Raw genomic sequence first — 24,996 nt, 5'->3', positions numbered from 1 at the left:
GCTGTACTGTCTCCTTTGGCTGCAATTTAAAATGTTGCCATATTTCTAGTCCTTTGGGCTGCAAAGCAGACCCTTTGATTTGTGTGGGAAATGCATGCTGAAATCTCCAGAGCCAAAAGAATGACTGGATACATGTTGTGGGAGCAGCTTTAGTGCCTTGCACAGTTCCTTGCCCATAGCCATTGCTAGCAAAAATACAAAATGTATGCAAAACCCCAACAAAATCACAGAATATGCTATATAAAATCAGATGTTTAATTTTCTTATATTTAACAGATCACAAAATATGGTTTTTCTTGGCAAAGAATTTGGGATTGTAAAGGTTCAAGATTTTTAAATTTCTGACCATGGATTACACCCACTCCCGGTATTAATGTGAAGACGCTGCATATACTAACAATATATCATTTTAGGTGATACTTTATCTCAATTTCACTGTAAATCTCCTCAACAATAAGGAGCACAGAATTGCTACAAATAAAACTTCATCCATATTACGAAGATGACAACTGAGTGCATGTTTTAGATTTTCTTTGCTAACAGGCTATAAAGACGAGATGCAGGCTTCTGCTCCAGGACAGCTGGCATGGGGTAAATTCACACTACTCTCTCTTGCTACATTGAGATAAAGCTCCCATATTCATTAATCCACACAATGTCCCGGGCCCAGTGTAATTCACACACTGAGCTCTGGTGCATGCAGATGGCCCCTCATTTCAAAAGAGGTTGGGGAGGGAAACGAAACCAAGTTTTACACAGGCAGAAGGGATGCTCATACAAAAGCTGCCCTTTGCAAGAAGGGGGAGTCTGTCTGTGCTCTGGAACTGGCAGACATGGCAGCAATTCACTGGATTCCATGGATTCACTGGATTCTATGAAAGCTGCTAGTTTCCGCAGGCTCTAATGGGCTTTCAAAACATCCTATCCCTCAGAGAACTCTTTCTACCCTGGTTGGTTTGCTCAGGAACTCCTGCCTTTCTGTTACATAATCTGTGCATGTCACAGATTCTTGAACATCTTCAGCCCACAAATTCAGTCCATGCAGAGCACCAGACAGGCCTGCTGGAACTAGCTAGCTCTTACCCCATGTGAATCAAAAACAAAACCATTCATATGTTCTATACATCTCCATGATTCCAAAGCTGAGTGTGCATTGTGGTAGATAAACTGTCTTTCAGGCCATAATCTTTCTTACTGAGGAACAGCTGGAAAAATCTGAACAGTACTTGCTCTACAGAAGGCCTGTGAACTCTTGACTGACTTTTTCAGGGTTCAAAGCAGAAATGGCAACAGGACAAAGGTGGAACAGACATCGCTGATGACACCTTCCCACAAGTGACACTTTAAAAAGCATTGCAAGATGTTTATGGGGCAGTGGGGGGAGGGGGAGAAGACACCCTTGTAAGGGCATTCCCATGGTTTACCCCGTTTCCCTCAGTCCAGATGCACAGCTGCAATAAAGGTTCCCTGTGCTAAGCAGTCAGGATTAAATATCCTTCCCTACCCCAGGACTGTGGGGAAACCCCAAACTGTGCCCAGAGATCTCAGTGCTGTCCAGATATCCATTTACGTTGAATCTTTAAAGATGGGAGTTGCACAGGACACTTGAAGACTCCCAGAATTCCAGAACTAGAGCCAATCCCAATTCTAAGGAGGGACCTGCACATTCTTTAATACCTAGGCTTTCCCCAGATTTGTACATTCGCTTTCAAGGAGCTAATTAGGGAAGACTTTTTTTTTTCTTCCTTAAGGCCAAACAATGCCTTTTCCTTCCACACATCCCCAAACCCACCAAATGCGCAGAGCTATAATTCCAAGCAGAATTTCACAGGTCTCAGGGCTGCCTGGCTTTCCCAAAAGCAAACAACCATCCTCCTACCCTTGTGTTTCATCAGCATTTTCTCGACCTTTATGTGCAGGGCATTTCTCACTTTCTGAAGAGCAATTCCTTGAGGAAGCTACACTTGGCCTTCCTTAAATACAAGGGGGGAGAAAAAGCATTAGGACATCGCAGTGAGATGATGCTTCTCAAAAGTGCTGGCAATTGGTGGTTCTATGCCCAGAGGCAAGGAAAACACTACTAGAAGGAAACCTTTCACACACTTCTTTCAAAAGCATTCAAATCCACTGGGGAGGAGGGAGATAACAAGGAACCAAAACATTTCAAACACAAGGGGCTTGTCCCCACCCCCAAAAAAGAGGAGAGGAGAAAAACCATCACAGGAAACATCATAATTAACTATCTATTAAAATACATTCTCTCTCTTAACCCATCCTCTCTATGGGAGGATGAAAATAGGCAGCTGCACCTTCTAACACTCACAACCCCCCTGCCTCTGAGCACAATGTCCACACATTTTGCCCAAAGCATAGTGAGAGAAAGAAGCACAGGCAGGCTTTATCAGTTAACACTGTACAGCCTGGTGAGCTACCTTTTCCCTCCCCAAATACAACTTCATGGCTGTTTTCACACACGCCCCGGGGAGATCGCGCAAACTCACAGCATGAAGCGTCTTCCTAGCACAATCTCCTGGCACGATCCCCTTTAATGGCCCGATAGCATCAGAAAAAGGGCCATTAAACAGGATTGTGCCAAGAAATTGCGCTAGGAAGATGCTTTTACGGTGTGAATTTTGCGCGATCTTCCGGGCGCCTGGCCGTCTGAAAATGGCCCGTGTATTCCTTATTTCTTCCTGAAACAGGAAAGCTAGGAATTTTCTGTCTGGTAGCCTTACCCTTAAAATGGTTCATAAATGAACCAGCTAATGCGTCCGTTACTATTTAAAACATACCTCCTGTTCCAAATAAATAGTGATGATCTCTCTATGACAGCATTTAGACAAACTCCAAGAACTATGATGTGAACAAGATATCTACAGCAAACAAACAAAAAATCCTTGGTCTAGCTCCGTATTACTGGAGCTCTATATTAGGGCCTGGCCAGGAACTATCACCATTGCTGAAAACCTTCAGCCAACCCTTTGGTAAGTACATTTACAACGAATCCTCCGTACATAATTACCTATTCAGCAGATTTCTATCTTGTGTCTTTTCTCCTGCCCCGGAAGCCCCTTTACATGCTCTCAATATCACTCATCATCTTCTCTCCCTGCATCTGCCATCCTAGCTATCTCACGTGTGCATCGTTCACCTCTGTCTTCTCTCGCTCTCTTGGGGAGGGGACATGGCTCCGTGGTAGAGCACATTCTACATGCAAAGTCCCAAGTTCCATCCTTTGTATCTCCAGTTAAAGTTCTCAAACAGCAGGTGTTGGGAAAGATCTTTCTCTACCTAAGATCCTGGAGAACTCCTGCCAATTAGAGCAAATAATGTTTAGATATGTAGACCTGGTCTGACACAGCATAAGGGTCTTTCTCACCAGCCATTTTCCTACCTCATACAGCTCTCTTAAGACTCTCCATATGGCAACAGGCCCCAGGCAGTCCCATCCTCTGGAATGGCCTACCAGAGTAGATCAGAGAGTGCCTCTACTCCTTGCATTTGGGAAGGCATGTAAGATTGTTTAATTAAGAGGCCATTTGGCACTGTGAAAACTTTTTAAAAAATAAATCTGACTGCATTTTTAACCTATGTTTTATCTCTTTCTGCTGTTTTGGTGACCTTGCAACCTACTGCTACTCTGTTAGTTACATTGAGTCCAAAGAGATAAGGCAAGAGTATAACCATTTCAAATAAATGAAGTGTAGTAGTTAAGTGGTTGGACTGCAAATCAGCACTCAGTGGGTTCAAATCCTGCTGTTGCCATGAACTTAGCAGCTGGCCTTGGCTAAGCCACTTCTCTCAGCCCCAGCTCCCCAGCTGTATCGTAGGGATAACAGTGACACTGATTTTGTTCAGTGCTCTTAGTGGGGCAGTAATTTGTCTAGAGAAGATTTTGGGTTATAAGCACAGTTGTTATAAATACTGCCACCCATCATTCTTTTCTCTGCTTTCTAGGCCAATGCATATGCTCTTTATGAAATCTCCACTTGAAGGATCTTGAACAGCAAAAGCTGAGAGAGACCTGTCTCTTCCTGAAAACTGGACATTTGCTTACAGTCAGAAGAGAACAATATTTAGACCAGCCAAAGGTCTGACTAAAGGGGGGGGGCGGAGCCTCTCCTCGCCCCATGGTCCAGTGGTGAATTGGGACCCCACAGAATTTTAAACGGACATTCACTACAGCTTCTGTAACGCTGCAGGAAAAGCAAGTCATGTCTGGGGAAATGTATCGTGTCATTTGGCCCAGTTGAAAGCAACTTCATATCTGTGCAGGGTCTCAGGCAGAGGTCTTTCCTAGTCCAGCCTGAACTCCTTTAACATGAGACTGAACCTGTGAGCTGCAAAGCATGTGCTCTATCACGGTGTTATAACCTTTCCCATGTGTACCAGACTGAGGCATCTTTATGGCGTTTTAACTGGCTTATGACTCATTGCTGTGGCCTGAATCCTCATAAACAATTTCTACAATCTATAACATTTTGGCTACAATAAACAAGTTAACCCTTTGTTCACTTCAACTATATACAGAGGTCTTTGCAGGATGATAACATCAACAGCTGCTAAGTTTATGCACAAACACCAATGTGCTTATTTTAAAGAATTCTGCACTTTAAAAAAAAGCCTTAGGAAGTTCTGAATTATAATACACTCTGGATTATAAAGCTACAAATAAATTATTTCAAAAGTAACCCATATAATCAGAATTACAAGGGAATCAAAACATCAATGAAAGAGATGAAAACACACAATCACATTTCTGTACTTTGAACACCAAATGGGCCAACTAATAAAATAAAATAGAAAAGAGTCCAGTAGCACCTTTAAGACTAACCAACTTTACTGTAGCATAAGCTTTCGAGAACCACAGTTCGTGAAAGCTTATGCTACAGTAAAGTTGGTTAGTCTTAAAGGTGCTACTGGACTCTTTTCTATTTTGCTTCTACAGACTAACACAGCTAACTCCACTGGATAATAAAATAAAGTCATCCAGATGGATAGGTCAATATTAAATGGTAAACAACTGTAGTCTGAGGATCGGCATCAAACTTTGCTGGGAGCAGGTTTACCACAGCATTGCTTACACCATTTTTTTTTCATCTGATATATTTCAGAGATGAATCATCTAAAAACCTACCATTCAGAGAAATGGCATCTTGTTCATTAGGAGGCTCCTGTAACTCTCCCTGGGCATCAAGAAGCGAGGTTTTTATATACGTGGCTAGTGTTTCCACAGGGCTTCCACCACTGGCCATTAGTGGATTATAATGATTATCAACTGGAGAATTTCCACTGCTTTTCAGTTCCTCAAACCTTTTTGCGCACTGTCAACAAATAAGCACAGAAGGCATTCAATGTTTGGTCCTGCAGCCAAAAACAATGCTGGGGAAAAAGTCCTAAGTGTGCTTTGGACACCAATTCTAGTGCTGTAAAACTATTTCCATCCTGTTGCTGGCCTGGTCTGATGCAGGTTATTAGATTTTGTTAAAACTGCCTGTAACAGGAATTGAAAAATTATTTTTTGAGACCTGCCTACAAACAAAACCTGCAAGCCTATTTTGATTTCTTGGCATGGGCATGCTCAACCAAAATATTTGCACCAGCAAATGTGCCTGTGAAACTGGGAATAAGGGAGTTGTGGAAACCCGCCAGACAAGTGGTATATTGAGCCCACTATCATCTAGTCTGACTGGCAACAGCTTTCTGAACCCCCAAAGGTCTTCTCCACTCATGCAACACAAAATCCTTCTAAGGGAAATTGCCAGTGCAGGAGCTGAAACCAGAACCTCCGGCACACAAAGCACACAGTGCACCTCTAAGCTATGGTCCTGCCTGAAGTCCAAGGTGTAAGATCGTTATTGGAAATGCTGTGAGGCATAAATCTTTCTTTTCTTTCTGCTCACTTTCCTGTAAAGAGGCAGATGGGAAGAAAAGACAGTCATAGAAAGAGGTCCAAATCTGCAGGGGCAGCTGGAAAAAATAAGAACTCGTCAGATATCTAAGTGGAACTCTTACAGTGATCTCAATAAGTTCTCAGGCTTAAGGGATGCCTAATTAATATGTGCCCCCCGTCAGTGAGGATTTAGCAAGGGCATCAAAAGCAACCCAGTCCAAAGCCTCTTTCAATGCTGCTAGGCAAGCACATTAGCAGGGAAGGTGCTCAAGCTTAATCCATCCTTCTATGGCACCATGACATCACACCACTCCATAAACATCAGCTCTAGAAGCAGGCAAGGCAGCCAAGTGATGTCACAGTGGATGGCTTGCTCCACCTCCTTGCTTGTCTAGCCCACTCCCTTTCAAAAACACACCAGGAACCTGGTAGGAATAGAAAAAGTAAGTGCAGAAGAGAGGTCAGTATAAAGTCATTGTCATAAACAAAGCTTAAAACTGGCTTTGTTTTAAATTAGTTCCTAAGATGAATGTAAAGCCTGCCCTGACTGCAATGCCCATTTGATCCTCTCTCATGCATTAATGGCATTAATGTGCCACACAAAAGCCTTAAAAGACAGGAAGAGCGTCATGTATGAAAATGATCTTATATAGGAGTAGGGCATCCTCTTCGCTTCACAATGTACCACTTGTGAAGCGAAGAGAATGCCCTACTTCTATTTAAAATCATTTTCATACATGGCACTGTTGGAGCTAGCAGACTGAAACTGAGTTTTATTTGCACAGTGTACATGTCATCTTCTACCCTGGTATTAATTACTGTGTGAACGTAATCCACAAAAAGTCTTTTAGGGCTGGCTGCATGCTTGACAGCCCAGCCATAAGTCAGAGTCTGTGTCAAAATACAGTCTAAATGTTGACATTATGATACAAGCATCTTGTCCAATTAGAATTCTACCTAAAGGTCACGTGCAAGCTGTTGATTTAAGAGTAAAGGATGAGACATTCAAGGTAGGTAAAATCCTCCAGCTCTAAAAAGCAGTTTGCAATCAGATAAGGATGTTCGTGAGATCACAAAGTTGCCTTCCTTGGTTATTCCATTCATCATCATGAAGTCTAGTTCTCTTCCTTCTGCTGGAACATATTTTGTGTCTTGGGTGGGGGATGAGAACCAGGATGCCTCTGGGCAAAGGGGCCCAGCATTGGCTCTCAGTAAGGGGGCTGACAAGCAGCTTTCTGCAGTCCACCATCACTGGCCAGCTGCATCACTAGGGGAGGGCGGAGTCAGTGGAACTGAGGACTGCAGCTCATATTTAAAAGGAAGTGGCTGCAGGTGCACTGGGCATTTGGAGCCCTCTGCCAGCAAAATCCCACGTTCCCACCACATTTCCAAATGTTTATTTCTGTTGTTGCTAACCATCCTTTGCTATGCCTGCAAGGGGTCATTGGTTAACAGGGCCGGGAAAGACTTTACCTAAGGCTCCAGTTGGCTAATAGGCCCCGGGGCTTTCATCTCCCCCATAACAAATACACACTGTGTATGTTTCGTTGTATCGTTAAAAAAAGCATAACCGTTACAACTGGTTGCTGGTGTTAGGTATTAGCTGGGGAACCCCTATAGGGGGTGGGGTGGACAACAGCCAACTTTTGGGGTTGACACATTGACCATGTCCCCATGAGGCTGGTGATGGTTAGGAATAGCCAATTCCAGCCCTAATACCAGCCCTCTTCAGTTGGTCACCCTAACAGGTGGATTGGGGAACGTTGCTGTCAGCAACTGAGCTGCCAACTGCACCCACTGTCCCCAGTCTATGTTGCACCAAGACCTGGGGAACCTGTAATCAATAAAGTTGTTGGTTCTTTCCAGCACAGTATGACAATGCTGTCCTCACCCCACCCCCAGCGCATGGGCTGGTCCCCACTCCAGACCCAAATGCACTACTGCTCTATATAGGATTTTGTAACCTGGGAAAGACAAAGAAAACTTACTTCTTTGGATGAATAGCCTGGCACCAGCCTTGCCACGCTGTCCCAGTTGATAGGCTGAGGGACTCCAATTAAAGAACAGAGGATCATGTCCAAAACCATTTGATTATTGTCATATGGGAAATTATTGTTTTCAGAATATCCACGACTCATCTTTTGGCACTAGAAAGAGAGAAGCAAAAGGCAGAAACATAAGCATGTCATACACTTTAAAAAGATTTTCTATTGGTCTCTCACCTAAAAGAAAACTAAATCTTATGGCGCTGTTCCTGGAACTTTCCCTTGTTTTCGGGTGAGGTGGGAAGAAAGCAGGTGCCTCAACCCTCCACAAAATCAAATCACACAATCTCTTCTGCACACCCACTCTCCTATAACCTTTTCTAGGATTAAAGATTGGGAGGGGCAAGAATGCTGGTTGTGGAAAGCAGAGTGTTACAAATACCCGGTAAGGTTCCTCTTACTGGTCTACTGGGACACATCTTCTCCCAGACCAAGGCCTCTTAGTGGCAGCTGGCAGAAAGAGAAGGAAAGATGATAAGGCCTCTTTCAACAGTCTGTTCCAACCATTTTCCTCTTTTAAAAAGAAAAGAGAGAGGGGAGAGAAGATAGATCGTGCTTGAAAATGATACTTATAATAAGGCCTCTCACTCTCAATATTCTACGTGGCCAAAGAACAAGAGGAAAGGACTAATCCACACCTATATAATTATGTGAGTATATAAGTTGCCTATTATATTTTCTACAGCTGCACCACCTACACTTTAGTCTCAAAGAGAGAGATAAATATTTGATATTGATGTGTCAGCACTGACATGTGGTATACTCAGCTTGTCAGACAGTTCAGATGTATTTCAGAGCAGTGGGGAATGGGGAAGGTTAAGATCTGCCATTGAGAGTTAGCTCCAATTACAATAATAAGAAAGCATACATGAAGCTGCCTTCTATGGAGTCAGAGCACTGGTCCATCCAGCCCAGCACTTTATAGAAACAACTCTTGAAGGTGTCAGGCAAAGGTCTATCTCAGCCCAGTTACTGGGTTGAGATACTTTAACTCAAGATACCAGGAATTTAAATCTGGGTGGTGGTGAAAAGTGCCTTGAAGTTGCAGGTGACTTATGGCGACCCCATAAGGTTTTCAAGAGGTGGTTTGACACTGCCTGCCTCAGAGTAGCAACCCTAGATTTCCTTGGTGGTCTCCCATCCAAGTACAATCATGGATGGTCCTGCTTAGCTTTTCAGATTTGACAAAATCAGGTTAGCCTGGGCCATCTAACTCAGAGATTTTCTTGCCTATAAAGCACAAGCTCTACCATTCAGCAGGTGTGTTAGAAAGAAAGAAAGAAAGAAAGAAAGAAAGAAAGAAAGAAAGAAAGAAAGAAAGAAAGAAAGAAAGAAAGAAAGAAAGAAAGAAAGAAAGAAAGAAAGAAAGAAAGAAAGAAAGAAAGAAAGAAAGAAAGAAAGAGCGCCCTAGAGCAATTGTTTTCCAACTCTTCAATCTTCAGGGAGCCCTTTACAAGTCTATAGCAAGGACCCGTTTCACACCTCCCATAGAACCCATGATCATGGCAGATGAGCAGTCAAGGCACATATCCTGCACACCATCCAGGCTTCCTAAGGCTCAGTCGAACGTTATGTGCACCGAGAATGTCCACAACAATAAACTCAACACTATTCTGCAGCTAAGCATGGAAAGACTGGCAGTTTCCTTTCAAGGAAACTTGTTCTTGATTACTGATCTTCTAATAGGAGGAATCAATAAGAAATTTCCAAGAAACCCAAGCATTCCCTCCACCATAATAGCTAGCCTACCATATCCCTAGAAGCCACAAACACAGGGCCTAATGGTAGCTCTGTGTGCGTGTGCGTGTGCGCACATGTGTGTGTAAGAAGGATTTTTAGAGGTGTTAAAATGCCCCCACACAAAACACAGCGCAAGTCATATTATACTTTGACATCTAAAGACAAAAATTTCTTCTCAGAAGGAAACTGCTGTGAGTTACTATTAATAGTCTCTCCTTTCTTCAGTAATGAATCACTGTAGATAACAAATGTGTAAGAATTCAGGAAGGAGGGAAAAGACTAGGACATTAACCCTGGTATTATTCACTCCAATTCCAGGCTACAGTGAAGTCAGCTGAACAGTTTAGATTTTATTTTATCTAAATAAACTATAATAGTGTTCAATGTTAAACTGAATCTTGGGCTTTTTTTTTCCAATTAACGAACTAAAAAGTGAACAAAAAAAACCCTCACCTCTGGATCTCTGCCCAACTAAATACAGCAAGACAAATCATCCTGGAACAAGGAGCAAGACGGTTATTTAGCAACGTTTCCACCTCACCAGCACATGATCCATAGACAATGGACTGCAAGAATGAGGACGGAGTGCAGGATGGGCAGAGAAGGTACCCTTTGGAGGCACTGCCCTGCTCAGCAGCTTTGGCCATTCTTAGAAGAAAGTTGAACTTCTGGAGAATATCTATAATTTTAGAGAATTATATCTATAATTTTTAAAAATTTAAATCTGATTTTTTTTTAGATTTAAACAGGATTTTTTAAATAAAATGTTTCTGAGGAAAATCAAATTTTTTAAATAAAATGTTTTTTGAGGAAAAATCTACCTAAAGATAGTTTTCCATTTAAGATCCATTATAATCCAAAAGTTACAAAATAAGGATTAATTTTTAATTATGTAGCATGAGGCTGTGAAGGTAAAGGGTCCCTGTGCAAGCACCAAGTCATTACTGACCCATGGGGGGACGTCACATCACGATGTTTTTTTGGCAGACTTTTTGTTACGAGGTGGTTTGCCATTGCCTTCCCCAGTCATCTACATTTTAGCCCCAGGAAACTGGATACTCATTTTACCAATCTTGGAAGGATGGAAGGCTGAGTCAACCATGAGCTAGCTACCTGAACCCAGCTTCCACCAGGATCGAACTCAGGTCTTGAGCAGAGCTTGGGTACTGCAGCTTACCACTCTGTACCATAGATCCAGAGGAGTTAGCCATGTTAGTCTGTAGTAGCAAAATAGAAAAGAGTCCAGTAGCACCTTTAAGACTAACCAACTTTACTGTAGTATAAGCTTTGAGAATCACAGTTCTCTTCATCAGATGCATGGAGGGTATGAAGAAACTGGAAAGCTTATGCTACAGTAAAGGTGGTTAATCTTAAAGGTGCTACTGGACTCTTTTCTACTCTGTGCCATGGGGCTGAGTGCTCAGAAATATACAGCATAAGGCTGTACATTCATGCAATGTTTACATTTTTGGTAAATGAATTCCATTAATCCATTCACAATGTCATGCTCTTCCAGAGGTTTCTGTAAGATTACTGGGCAATTTGTCTATCTAGAAGATATTATCACAGGTGCTTGGTTTTACAGTTCTCAAAACTGTGAATGTGTGTCTGTAGAGATCACATGCCTCTTCTTCACAGCAAAAATGTTATAAAATAAACATACAGAGTTGAGAAAAAGACCTTAATCCCATTGTTCCTTTGCAAATTTATGCACACAGAATCAACCCCCTTACCTCTTAAGTGCTAAATTTCAAAAAATTCAATGAGTAGAAAGTTGTTGGGAGTGGAATAGATCTGCAGAAGAACCTAAGTGTGAGGGGTCTTTATGTAGAAAAGAATGAGTATTTAGGCAGAAAACCATTATTTAAATCTAGGCTTACTGACTAGTGTGATTTATACTGTGATTTAAATCGATTTGATTTAAATCAAATCCACCCTGCTGCTGAAGGACCAGCGGAACACATTTCACTGATACAACAGCATGAAACACAATGGCACTGCTCTCATGGACAGTCTAATAAATTTCAATAATATTACTTAGTATTTATATAGCTCTTTTTCCAAAGGCACAAAGTGCTTCACTTTTATTATCGTAGTAATAGCTACAATCACCAGGCAAAGTTATGAGAATAACACTATTTACAGATGAGCAGGTTGAGGCTGCACAAGGTCACCCAGGGAGTTAACAGGATGACTGCGATTAAAACTGGAGCAGCCTTTAGGTCGTGCTCTTGAACATTACACTGCATCAACTTGTTTAGTGCAAAGGCTAAGCAAGCAAAAACAGAAACAGGGCATAACCCAAAGAACTATGCAGATACCTCTGCAGGCCCAAGGAAACTTCTCAGGTAGAAGGAGTCCTTTTAGACCCTTGGCAAGCCCTTTTTCAAATGCGTAGGAGTTTCAGAAGGTGCCTGTAATATAGAACAAGACTGTGGTCTACTGGTCAGAATAAAAAATCTCACTAGTTTATTTCTTACATGAAGAAATTACCTGGTTCCAGACTTTTAAAACAACCCTGACAAGCAATTCTTTTTTGGGGGGTGGGGGTGGGGGCCATGATTTAGATTCCAGAAGGGTGGTCTGTTGTAGCAAAATTAAAAAGGAGTCCAGAAGCTACCTTAAAGACAAACAAAATGATTCCAGCATTCAGAGCTCACTTCAGATTTAGCAGCTTTGTTTATATACCACCTTTCTCCTCAATGGGGAGTCAAAGAGAATTAACATTGATCACTCCTCCATTTTACTCTCACAACCACAATCCTGTGAGGTAGGTTTGGCTAAGAATGGGCGACTGGCCCAAGATCACCCAGCAGGCTTCTATGGCAGAGCAGGGTCCCCCAGATCCTAAACTAACATTTTAACCACTATACTACACTGCTTTGCAGAGTTCATGCAAATCAGCCAAACTTATTCAAGAAACTGAAAGGAGTTCAGGGAATTGCAAAGGGAGACCAGTATAAAACAAGAACCAATCAAAGAGTAATCCATTCAGAGTGAGTCAGAACTATTCCTAACTGTTGACAGGTAGGCAAAGTTAAGAGAAATATTTTTTTTTAGACTAAGGCAGTACAGAGACCATAAAAAAGTACAGCTGAATTAATTACCACCTGTAAAGGGAGGGTGATGCTGAGACATTAGCATCTATAATGAGAGAAGACACCAACCAAGCCCGGGCAGTGAATTATCTTGAATTTGTTAATGGATTCTAGTTCAGCACTTTCCTATTGCACCCTCCCTTTGAAAAATCAAAGGAACTAAGATAGGGAGTGTTCCAACACTTCCTCCCCAAGGAATAGCTTTTCCCCAAGTTGCTATTAGCACAGAAAAGAATTTGTACAATAAAGCACTTGTTTTTGTTCCCTATTGGGCCTAACAACAGCTTAGGGGGAGGGGTTTCTACAGAGAAACCAACATGAAAGGAAAGATTTATCTCCTCCCTCCACGCGTACACAAACTGCTCTTAAGGTTAATACATATCAGGAGAGGCATCGGTAGCTACTTCCAGGACTTTGAGCCTCTTATATTATAATGTACAAAAAACAGCATGTTGCTAGCAGCACATTATTAATTTAAACTGTCTATGAGTAGACAATGAGGTCTGCCAAGTGCATCTTGTCTGTGGTAGGAGCAAGATATGCCAGTGAGCCTATAAAGCCAAAACTCATTTCCAGATTAAGATAAGCTCTATACGCAAAGCAAGTAATTGTTCCTGGCTTGAGGCAAGCGAGTTCTGTTTTGGTCAGCAGTAGCAGTTCACTTAAAAGTGTATCAGACTTGGCTTACTGGCAGCACCCACAATTTGCATGGAGGAGGACCCAAATTCAGTGCTTAGCATTTCTGGTCAAAGGATTGCCAGGCACAGAGGGGGGCAGAAGAGACCTTTTTCTGGCCAAGACCTATTGGTGGTCAAGGGAGGCCATACTAAGCTAAATGCACTAATGACCTGACTGGGTATAAGGCTTGCATACAGTGCCCCATGACATCATCAGGGGCTGGCCCAAGCCCTTTTGCCACAAGCCAAAAAAAGTCAGCTGCCCCCATCACTTGCTGCCTCTGCCTCCACAGGATGGGGAGGGATAACAAAATGTGGGGCAGGGATGATATTCACAAAGGTACCTGAGAAGGGAGAAGTCTGTACCACTTTCTCCCTTCGTGGGAAGAGAAAGAACTCTGTAGAGATGTGATGCCATGGAGTCCACCCTCCAAAGCAGCCATTTTCTCCAGGGCAACTAATCTCTATAGTCTGCAGATCAGATATAATTCCAGAAGAATCCAGGTCTCACCTGGGGGTTGGCAATCCCACTCTCACATCCCCCTCCATATGGGAAATCCTAAAGCAGACACTGTGGCTTCTATTCTTGGGGGGGGGGGCGCTTGGATCTAGTCTTCATTTTGCCTTTCAGAAGATTCTAATGAAAGAGAATAGTCCCAGTTCTCCCACTGAGGGAGCAGAAGCTGTGCTGCAGCTTTTTTTACCAGGTACAAGAGGTGTTGAAGGTCCGCTCAACCTGCCCCGTGCAATCTGCTTCCTGAAGTGAATACTTCATCCTGCCTCATGGTAACTTCAAGCCTAGATATAAGATGCCTTGCTCTGTGGGGTTTTTTAAAAAAATGTAATAATAGGGTAATCCTAGTCTTACTGCACTGTTTATTAAGTATCTCATGTTATAATGCTATTTGATTTCATTGTTTTATACTGTGTATAATGCCTTCAGTATCCGCAAGAAAGAAATAAAATAATTTAATAAAATAAATGTTACCACCCCATGGTATTAACGTATTTCTTACCACAGCCATGAACCAACTTTCCCAGTTAAAAATAACAATACAACAAAGCTCGCTCTGAGTGAGTTATCATCTTTAACCCAAATACATCAAACTCTCTCAAACTCAAGTATCTCATCCACGCAGAGACGGCAGATGCTCCAATATATAGTGATGTTTCCAGACAAGCATGAAGTTTTTGTCTAGCAACATGATAGCTGGCAAGAGGCAACCTAGACGTATTGTTTTAAAACGTGAAAATATAGTCTAGGTTTTCTTCTCCATAAAAGAGGACATGAGTTGGGGGGGGGAGGTTAATACTGGAAGACAACATTATATGGCCATTATCCAAGAATGATATCAATATTTGTTGACATTTGTCTGAGAGATCTTATGATTCTTTCATCATCTCATCATAACAACTTCATATAATTCAGAGCAAAATCAGATTATTTATTTTCAGATTTACGTGAAAGAATTAGATAGGATTTTTGTTCTTGAAGTTATAAAGTTGGTGATCCTAAAATAAAAGATTGCTAGGGAGTCAAGAACTACTTCAATCTCCTCCTAGCCTCTTTGGCCCAAGTTATCTTAACCAGGCCACAAGGCATCATCCTTCCCAAATGATACACAAGTGGCAGAGCCTGTTCCCTTCCTCAGTTTGAGAAATGGATGAATCCTTCCTGCATTTATTCAGAGAAAGAAGTAGGAAGAGCAAAATCAAACAGAGCTAAGTGTAAAAGATGGATAGGTTTTCCAGTGAGCAAGGTGAGATACAGACTCCAGCACAGATGTACTTAGACATCCACCATGAAGTTAAGATTTGACTCACATATGAATATAAGAACATAAAAACTGTGCTATAGCAGTCCATGCCAACGGATGGCAGGGAGGGCATGTAAGCTAAGACTTCAGGAGTATAGTGACAACCTATACTCTTTCTTCCACACAACGCACACTGGTCATCTTAAGAATGTTTATGTTTCAATGGGCTATTTACTTCCCTTTCTCATTTATTAAAGAATTAAATAAAAATATATGCAGATGTGGAACTGAAAAGGCACACGAATGAGCTTGCATTCATTTCCACATGAATTGGTCCTATAAAGAATCATAGAGCAAGAAGTATCACACATCTAAAATCACAAAAGAAAATTAGGGTAGGAACAGCAGTATAGGAGAAACAGTGGGTGCATGTTGTGTATTCCAAAGTTAAAGTTTTCAGGAAAGGAATAAGAGATACAACAACATAAACATTTTTTTTAAATCTCAGCAAAATACCAAAGAGCTGTTTGAAAAAGTGAGATATATTTTTGATGATAAAAGTTAACAAAATGCAAAGAGACAATGATATTTTCCAACTTGAAAATCTATGGACATTTTTTCTGTTGAATCTGAGAACTTATGTTTCATGTTTGTAACCTAGCTGTCTAATGCATATTTGATATATTTTGCAGTTATAATTTTTTTAAAAAATATTAAGAATATAGCTGTCAGATGAATCTTGAGAATTCCAAGTCTGGGCAACAGCACAACAATCCCAAAGAGACAAAATTGCCCTAAAGCCAATGATGGGTTATAGAAAGTTTGTGCTGTGAGAGCAGTAAGCATTTCAGATAAAGTTGCTGCACAAAGATTCCTATCAAAAGATGTTCCTAGATTTCTCAAAGGCAAAATAAGCTCCTGTCAACAAACAAGAAGGATGAGAACCTTCTTTGTAAAGAAAATGTAAAGGTCATCTTTCTATACCAACCAACCTATGTTTAGGTAGGTTTTATTAGACTGGGAGATTTCTTTTAAAATAAATGAGGTTAATAATGTCAGCAAAAATTGAGAAAAGCCACTTGGCCAAGAGAACCCCGTTCATAGCAAACAAAAGCTGGAAAGGTTTATTTAACTATTTCCCCACCAACACTTCACAGGATCACTGCAGACACTGCTGTGGTCACTGGGCCGGCAGCTATTACAACTGCAACTGCCCTCTGGCTAAAAGCAGCGCCTTTGGAACGTGCAGGAGGCCCTTGAAATCACACATCCTGCTGGAATTCGCAACCAACCCTCACCCTTTGCTACAGAATTAGAGGCGGCTGGATAATATAAAAAAGCAAAAAATTGTTAATATCGATATTAGTTACCTGAAGTATGATTCAGTAGAAAACGGCTGCTGCTAGTAGAACTAATGACTGGTCTCCCAATTCGGATCAAATGCGTCCCTCGACTCTCAGCAAAACATCAGACGGTGAAAGGTGAGGACTGAACAGATGTATCCTGAGGGAAGACAAAGAGCCAAGAAGTGTTTGGATCACCCAGATTCAGGAGTCAGATATTCCACCTAGCTCTGTCTAGTTTCTGCCTTCTGGCAGGCAGTAAGGAACTGGAAGGTTTGCCCCCTAGGCTGGGCATGACAGGGCTCTGTTTGTCATAGCCCGGCTCTCTTTCCTGCTTTCTGTGTCACTCACCATCCCTCCACCCCGCCCACTCCACCTCTCTGTCTGCTGGAGGAAAAGAAAGCAGGGTAGATTTCATGATCACCCCTAGGAAATTTCTTTTTTGTTCCAGGCAAACCAAGGCACTGCTGCCCGTACTTCACAAAGCGGTCTTCTCCTGCAAGCTCCCCTTCACATTCCTCTTGTTGCCTAATTCCAAGGGCTCTCGTTTCTATCAAGATTCATCCCTGGCTGCTGGACATCCCAGCTCCATTCAAAGAGATTCTCCTCCAGTCCTCCTGTTCAGGGTTGCTCTCTCCTTGTCTCATTTCACCAGGGAGGTAACTACAACAGGAACACCAGGCAGAACCCCCATTGTTCTCTGAACTTCTGACCCTACGAGCTAAGCCACAGTAACCCCTGGGTGGACTTTGATGAGTTCAATTCCCCATGGTACAATAAATATTATTTTCAGTTTGTCACATTTACACAGGAAACCTATTAGACCAATCGGCGTATAATATTACACCCCACCCCCCAAAAAAGAGCAATGAATATTTTTAAAAATCTAAAGTGAGCTAAATCGAAGCCATACAAATTAAAGAGACCAGCACTAATATAAATGGAAATAAATTAGCAGCTGAGGACGCTGCCACCTTAACCCTTCCTTCATCCTCGTTCACACTGAAGGGAAGGGGATGGGGCTATTCTTACGGACTGAAAAGCCTCCACCCACTCACCCGCTCAGCCCACCCCTTTGACAGCCCAGCTACATACAAGCACACGGACTGACTACCGCCCTTTTCTCATAAAAGGGGGAAGGTAAAGAAGAATCAGGGAGGGAGAGGCGCTCAATCGTTCACACCAACACTGAGCCAATCAACGCGCCGTGCAGCGGCCAGCCCGGCTTCCCTCCGTCCAAATCAGCCAATCGGTAAGAAGGCCCGTGCGCGCGCCGAAGGCGGCGAGCGGCTCCCGCGCGCCCACCTGCTTGTCCGCTTGTCGCAGTGCAGCGGCTTCCCTGCCGCCCTGCCCTTACGCACGCACACCCCTTCAGCCCCGCCCCTACGCGTCCGGTCGCCTAGCAACAAGCGGCAGCGGCCTTCTTGCTGCGGTCCCCGCTGGCGAAGATCTAGAGAGAGGTTAGTGGGCGGGGCGTTGAGAGCCGAGTTGCCAACTCCAGGTTGGAAAATTCCTGGAGATTTGTGGATGGACCCGGGGGAAAGGAGGGACCGCAGCAGAGTCCACCTTCCCGAGCAGACATTTTCTCCAGCGGAATTGATCTTTTTTATCTGGAGATCGATTATAACCCCGAGAGATCTCCAGGCCGCACCTGGAGTTGACAACTTTAGTTGAAAGGAGGGGCGCTGAAGAATGAACAGGTTATATTTGATCATGATGTCATGCTACTCCCCCCACACACAATTTGTCATGTCCTGGCATCACTCAACTGGGCAGTTTACTTTTTTTTTTAATGGCGGGGATTGAACGTTTTATGCAAAGCAGGTGCCCTGTCTCTGAGCCACAACCCCACCAAAGTCTCCTTTGCTTGTGAGGAACAAGCAGTCTGCATATGCACCTTTTGCTGCTCAATTATTCTAGTAGGGCAGTAGAGTGAGAACCGAAAGGGGGCTCTGCATATTGCAGATCCCAGTGTGCTCTGTGCTCAGATACTCAGGGCACCACCATTCTGTGAGGACAGACAGGAGACATTGGAGGAATGCATTTGGAGCCACAACTGAGGTGGCAATTTAATCTTCATCCTGCTCCTAGCAACTCTAGCTATTCAAAATCAATGGTTCTTTTGTCTGTGTACAATGCTTTGGATTTTTATTTCTTGCTCACTCTACAGCATAACAGTATGTTGGAAATCAGCTTTTATTTTTATGTAGATAAGTGTACCTGAATGCTGAAGCCTACAGAAATAATGCCCCATGCAAAGTACCAAGCTCTGAAAATAAATGGATGTGCTTTGAAAGTTCCTGAGCCATTGAAATATTGTGGCTCTACTTCACTTACACATGTGGTTGCCAAGTCAAAGGATCCATCTTGCATTGTTGGCGTAGCAGTTGGAAATCAAGAAACAAAACCAGTCATAGAAGTGAGGAGTGATCCCATGACAAGAGAAAAAGCACATGTCAACAAATCTATCCAGGTATGTGATACAAATTACAGGTGACTTCAAATAAACAGCTGAGATGAGTTCACATGAACAGTTGATCTAAATCTGATGTGGGAGGTCCATATGTGGAGCTCCCAGCATCACATGTAGTGGAACCTTGAAGCAAAGTCACCACAGGGTAACCTTTTTGAAATGGTGGAGGCTGCTTTAAAGAATTCCACATGGGAGCCATTTAAGTCTGTAGCCATTGCATACCTATTTTATTTTGCTCAATGTTCTCATCTATGAAAAATTAGAAACAAACAGTGTATTAAGAGATGACCATTAACAGAGTTGGACATTGGAAAGATAAAACAAAAACCAGAATAAAATTGAATCCCACAATTCAGCTGAAGCACAGCTAAAGAGTTGCTTTTCATTTTATGAAAAAAGCACTTTAGTTGAACCGTGTTACAAATCTTATCCATTGAAACAATAAGCTATATCTTAGGTGGCAGTTTCCCTGATGGAAAGCACTTCCTTTAGCAGATCCCACCCCCACCCCCACCCATTTCTCCTTCTGCACCTCTGCTGTGCCTTCCTACTGTTCTCAAGCATTTCTTAACCCCCAATAACAGAATTTGGGGGGGGGGGCTCTTGAGAGATGCAGTAGGGGTGGAGAGGCAAGGAATTCACACTGTGGGATTCACTCTGCAGGCAGTTCTTGGGATCCGATCCAATATGTGCCTAGTTTAGCCTCATCCATGCCTGTACTAACTGGAGTCCAATCTTTTGTTACCAGGTATTTTTAGATGAGGAGGAGAATATTTTGGAAAAGTTTAAAAGCTTACAAAAGGAAAATCTGCAACTCAAAGGCACCCTAAAAGAGAAGGATTTAGCTATATCAAGATTAATGAAAATAACTGAATACCAGGTATTGCAAATTCCAATTTACTTATAAGAGGTCTCCACAACTTTAATCCACCAAGCCAACCAGTTGTATGTGGGATCCTACCAGAGATTCTGTAAACCTACTAAAAGGGGTGTGTTTGTCAAACTCTAGGCCACACTATATGGTTGATGGGCTACTTTGAACTTGGTAGGTTCACAGCATGCAAAGGTCCACATAAACTGGCAATACCCTTCCATTTCCATAAGACTAAGGGATGTTTCATATATTAAATACCAGTGCTTGTCTCTATGTGTATTTTCAGAGCTCCAGCCAATCCCAGGTGTCTAGTAAGTGCCCCTGAAAAGTACATATATTTTCTCAAATATGGGTTTCTCACATTCATGTATATTTTTGACGGTGGTGGATAGTGCCTTCAAGTCATAGTTGACTTATGGCAACCCTCAGTGGGGTTTTCATGGCAAGAGACTTAACAGGCAGGGTTTGCCATTGCCTGCCTCTGCAACCCTGGTCTTCATTGGAGGTCTCCCATCCAATTACTAACCAAGCCCAACCCTGCTTAGCTTCTGAAATCTGACAAAATCAGGCTCACCTGGGCATACTTAAAAATCTTTCCTGTTCTCATACATATCAGAAGATAGTCTTAGACTCCCAATACTAAATATACTTACTAGGAAGGAAGTCCAGTTGAACCCACTGAGGCTTGCTTCTAATAAACATGGGTACATATTTTGTTAGTGTTTTTTTGAAAATATGCAGCCTCTGTTCGATAAACTTGAAGTGCTGGCAATTAAAAATATGTTTGTCCTGATCCAGAACCCCCTATACACTCCATTGCACATATGAACCTTGTGCAAGCAGGCTGCCTCATTACTTTCAAGTGAGGGCATAGATCTGTGTATACAAAAGGAATTTTAGCTCCTGGAGATTAAAAGAGGAACCTTTCCATGCATGACTCAGAGATCCTGGGGCCTGGGAAACCACTGGATGAAGACATTTTAGGCTACAATCCTTAGATCCATTAGGACTTCCTTGTAAGTAAGCATGCATCGGATTAGAGTGCAAGTGGTTAATCTGATTTCTCTGGGGGGAAACTCTTAACAGGCTGCTGAATATAACACAGCCATTGAATTAGAAAAAGAACATCAGAAAGAAATGGAAAGGCAATTAGAAGAATCAAAGCAATCAGTGAAGGAGAAGATCCAGTTGCTTGATGAAACCATACAGCACTATACAAAAATATTCGAAGAACAGCACACACAGGTTTGTCAGTTAGGATAATTTGTCTCTCCTGTTTGAGTGCCTATAGACTCTGACTTCCAGCCCACTTGGGTTGGGTCCTCATGGCATCTTTCAGTAACATTATATTCAGATACAAACATTTCTGTACATATCTTTGGGTATTTACTAATCAGAGTGCAATTTTGCTTGCTTTCTTGTGTTAGCATGCAGAGATGGTGTTCAAAATGAAACAACAAAATGAGGTAGATATAAGGAACAGAGAAGGAAAGATTGCCAAATTAAAACAATACATTTCTGATACCTTCCAAGAAAAATCCCGGTATGATGCGTGCAAAATGTTTAAATGTGCATTCCTAGCCTGAAAATGTGGTCTTTTGAATTTCACGTAATTCTAATCTTGCATGTGGAGTATCTAAAGTGGCAGTCTCTGCTGATATGCTGTTGAAGGTCCATTGAAGTCAATAGGATTTAAGCTGTAAAACTGCAAGTTGAATTTTCTGTTCAGTAACTCCTGTGTATGACTGATGACTGATTCATACAATTGTGTGGGGGAAAGGTGTTACTTTTGAAACTGGTAGGCCTTTAGTGTCTTCTCCTTTTGAATATGGCTAAATATTTTGTCTCTGTTATTGGTATACCCTTAGTAGCTTGTACCCAGCTATCATCTATGAATGCTACTGCCAATCTGAATGCATAGCTCACTCTCTAAAACAGCAATTTATCATAATCATCTTTAGATTGTATTTTTATTCTTAAATTTCTAAGCTGCCTCCTTGCCCATTTCTTTAAAAAGGAGAACCAGTGTCGTGTAGGAGTTGGAATGTTCAACTAGGATCTGGGAGAACCGGGTTCAAATCCCCGCGTCTGCCACAGAAACTTGCTGGGTGACCTTGGACCAGTCACTATCAGCCTAACCTACCTCACAGAGACATTGTGAGGATAAAACAGAGAATAATATTAGCCACTCCGGGTATCCGTTAGGGAGAAAAGCAGGGTGCAAATGAAATCAAGATTAAATTAAAAATTAAAGTATTTAAAATAATCTTTAAAATTTAGCAGCCAGATACAATAAATCCAGTGTGAGCCTTCAGCCGTTGATCAGTAAAATAAACAAGCAATCCAACAAGCCAGTTTTACATTTCTATCAGTGTGACAGGAATAAAGGGGTCATGGTTGCATATTTACATGCGCTTGTTCTGTGTGTGCATGCAAATGCAGCTACAAAGCAGAACTCTCAGAACTACAGTAACTTCTTACATTCTCCACCACATCACCTCATTTTTCTCTTCTTGAATCCTGGAAAGACTATCTAAGATGGTGCTAGCTTCAAGAGTCTGTATTTTTTTTTGGGTGGCATCATCTTTAACAAGATAGTTTCAGGTAAGTAGCCATGTTGATCTGCAATAGAAGATCAAGATCTGAGTCCAATAGCACCTTAAAGACCAATCAGATTTCCAAGGTATGAGCTTTCGAGAGTCAAAGCTCCCTTCGTCACTCCTTGTATCAGATGGAGGAAGCTTTGGAAATCTGGTTGGTCTTTGTGCTATTGGACCCAGATCTTGCTTTTTAACGAGATGGTGACACTTTAGGGAGCCAATGCCATCCTGCAGTCATCAGACACTCTAGAAGGTGAACACCAACTTGAAGTCTCTTCCCTGGTCATCAGATGAGGTGGAGTAAGGTATGATATCATATGTCAATGCTACCTAGGTATTGGGGGATCTGCAGAGGCTAATATGGTGTATGTGCCAACAACTGATGGGAACTTTTGCTTTTCCCAGTGCAGCCTGTACAGCATGAAGGAAAAGAGAAAAGTGAAGCTCTCTGCTCTCCCTTCCCTTGAAATTTTGTAAGCACTTAACTAGAAAGTAGTAAGTAATTATATTTGGAGAGATACATACTGCCCAAACATGAATGAATCAGTCCTCTACAGTGTGGATATAATTTCACCCCCAGGACCTTTGTAACTGAAGAGCTTCTAAAACGCTGAGGCAGATTCTCAAATCTCAGCTCTGTTTTTTAGACTGGCTATTAAGAATACTTCCAGACGATCAGTGTATACTGCAGACATTGCATGTTTGTTACTCATGTGTTCAACAGGTGAATTCAGGTGTTATTCTTGAAGATAAGAGACCTTGTGGCAGAGATTTTTCATTTTCCAGTTGGGGAAGTTTAGAGTAAAGTGTTGAGGCTGGTGCTAACTGTTCTCCTTCGCTGTAGTCTCAATATAACATGAGCCCCCACTGTTTGCATTTTCATGTTAATGAAAGTGATAGGAAAAATGTATTAAACATGTGAATTAATGGGTAGCCTGCCCAGTTGTGACAGAGTCCTGGTGAAGGCTGCAGGTGCTGAACAGGTTACTCATAGCCATAACAGATTGTTTGGTGTGATTTGTTTCTTCCCTTGCAGGGAACATCAAGAACAAATGGATAGATTAAGGAGAGAGCTAAGTAAATTTGCAGAGAAAACAAATTCTTAAAATAAAGCTTGAAAAAGAAATCAGTTTTAAAAAGGTGAGAGGTCTACATGCTTATGGCATAATATGGGTGATCCAAATGATTTCAACAGCAAAATGCCTAACAATAACATTTGATTTATATACCACCCTTCAGGATGACTTAACACCCACTGAGCGTGGTTTACAAAGCATGTTATCGTTATCCCCACAACAACAATCACCCTGTGAGGTGGGTGGGGCTGAGAGAGCTCCTAGAAGCTATGACTGACCCAAGGTCACCAGCTGGCTTCAAGTGGAGGAGTGGGGAATCAAACTTGGAATAGAGCTATTAAAATAGAATAATCCCCAACTATCCCTCAACAAAAACTGCAAGATCTTATGAAAATATGCTGTCCAAAGCATAAGGCCAAGGATATTTTATTGATACTCAGGAGCTTTAAATGTCAGATAACTGCCTCTCAAGTTCTAACAGCTATTCACTACTTCCATTACATTATAGTGTTCTGGCACTCAAGAACAAAAGAAGGTTGTATCACAATCACAGATATTGCTGAAATTCTGCAGAATTATCAGGCCAAAATACCATGGTGAAAGAATCCTTATAACCATTTGTTTTCCTTGCCTATCTAAAGCCACTTTGGGGGGAAAAACCATTGGCAACATCTCATTTGGGACTAACGCAACTTAAATAAAAATAATATATATTTATTTGGAATAAATCTTGTAGATTTTTCCAGTAGAGTCATATATTTAGGAGAAGGTATGGGGGAAATCTCTGTATGGTGAGAAAGAATTGAAAAATGGAACTGTCAGATACCAACTCAACAAAATTTGATTTGAGGCTTGCATCCTAATCCTGGTTTTTATTGAAATTTTGCAGTTATATACATTGAAATGTATCTACAGCCAATTTTTTAAAAAAATTATAGCTGGGGATGAAACCACACCACTTCAAAAATTTGTTCCAAGTTACTTTTCCTGTATTCTCATTCTACTTCCCCACAGAAAGAGATATACTCTACCTACAACAGTCATGAAATGCTCATTTAAAGCTCAGGTTCTCTTTCAGAAATATAGAGTGCTGTGTGCTAAAATGAGCTGAAACACAGAGGTAACTGATGCCACAACAATTAAGTTTCCATGTCCATTATTGGCAGTGTACAAGTAGATCCAATATGCAAGGTATTTTATGACAAAATGCACTTGTTTGGTAACTTAGGGTATATTTAGCAACTCCAAAAAATGCTGGCTGGGATCCACCAGCAATTTCTGTCTGCAGAGTGCAATTTCTCCACTTCTCCTTCCTGCAGTGCCCCAAAGTATCACTATTTCCAATAAGCAGAGCAATGTTAGCAAGAATAATTTTGCAGGATTTCGTTCAAATTGATCCCTGTGTTCATGTCAGCGTAAA

General features: G+C 41.8%; 1 protein-coding gene across 1 annotated transcript in view; it reads right to left on the bottom strand.

Moving 5' to 3' along the window:
- Positions 1-16,709, bottom strand: part of SANBR (SANT and BTB domain regulator of CSR) — a 41,644-nt gene extending 24,935 nt beyond the window's left edge. The window contains exons 1-4 of the mRNA XM_054979976.1: positions 16,581-16,709; positions 7,882-8,040; positions 5,138-5,324; positions 1,880-1,973 (exon numbers count right to left, since the gene is read on the bottom strand). Of these exons, the coding sequence (XP_054835951.1) occupies positions 1,880-1,973; positions 5,138-5,324; positions 7,882-8,031 (431 nt within the window). The 5' untranslated portion in view covers positions 8,032-8,040; positions 16,581-16,709. The remainder of the gene's footprint in view (positions 1-1,879; positions 1,974-5,137; positions 5,325-7,881; positions 8,041-16,580) is intronic.
- Between the last annotated feature and the right edge of the window lie 8,287 nt (positions 16,710-24,996).

Source organism: Eublepharis macularius, chromosome 1, assembly GCF_028583425.1.
Source record: "Eublepharis macularius isolate TG4126 chromosome 1, MPM_Emac_v1.0, whole genome shotgun sequence".
Lineage (NCBI taxonomy): Eukaryota > Metazoa > Chordata > Lepidosauria > Squamata > Eublepharidae > Eublepharis > Eublepharis macularius.
Note: the sequence above shows the minus strand (reverse complement) of the source record. Positions and strands in the feature narration are given on the sequence as shown.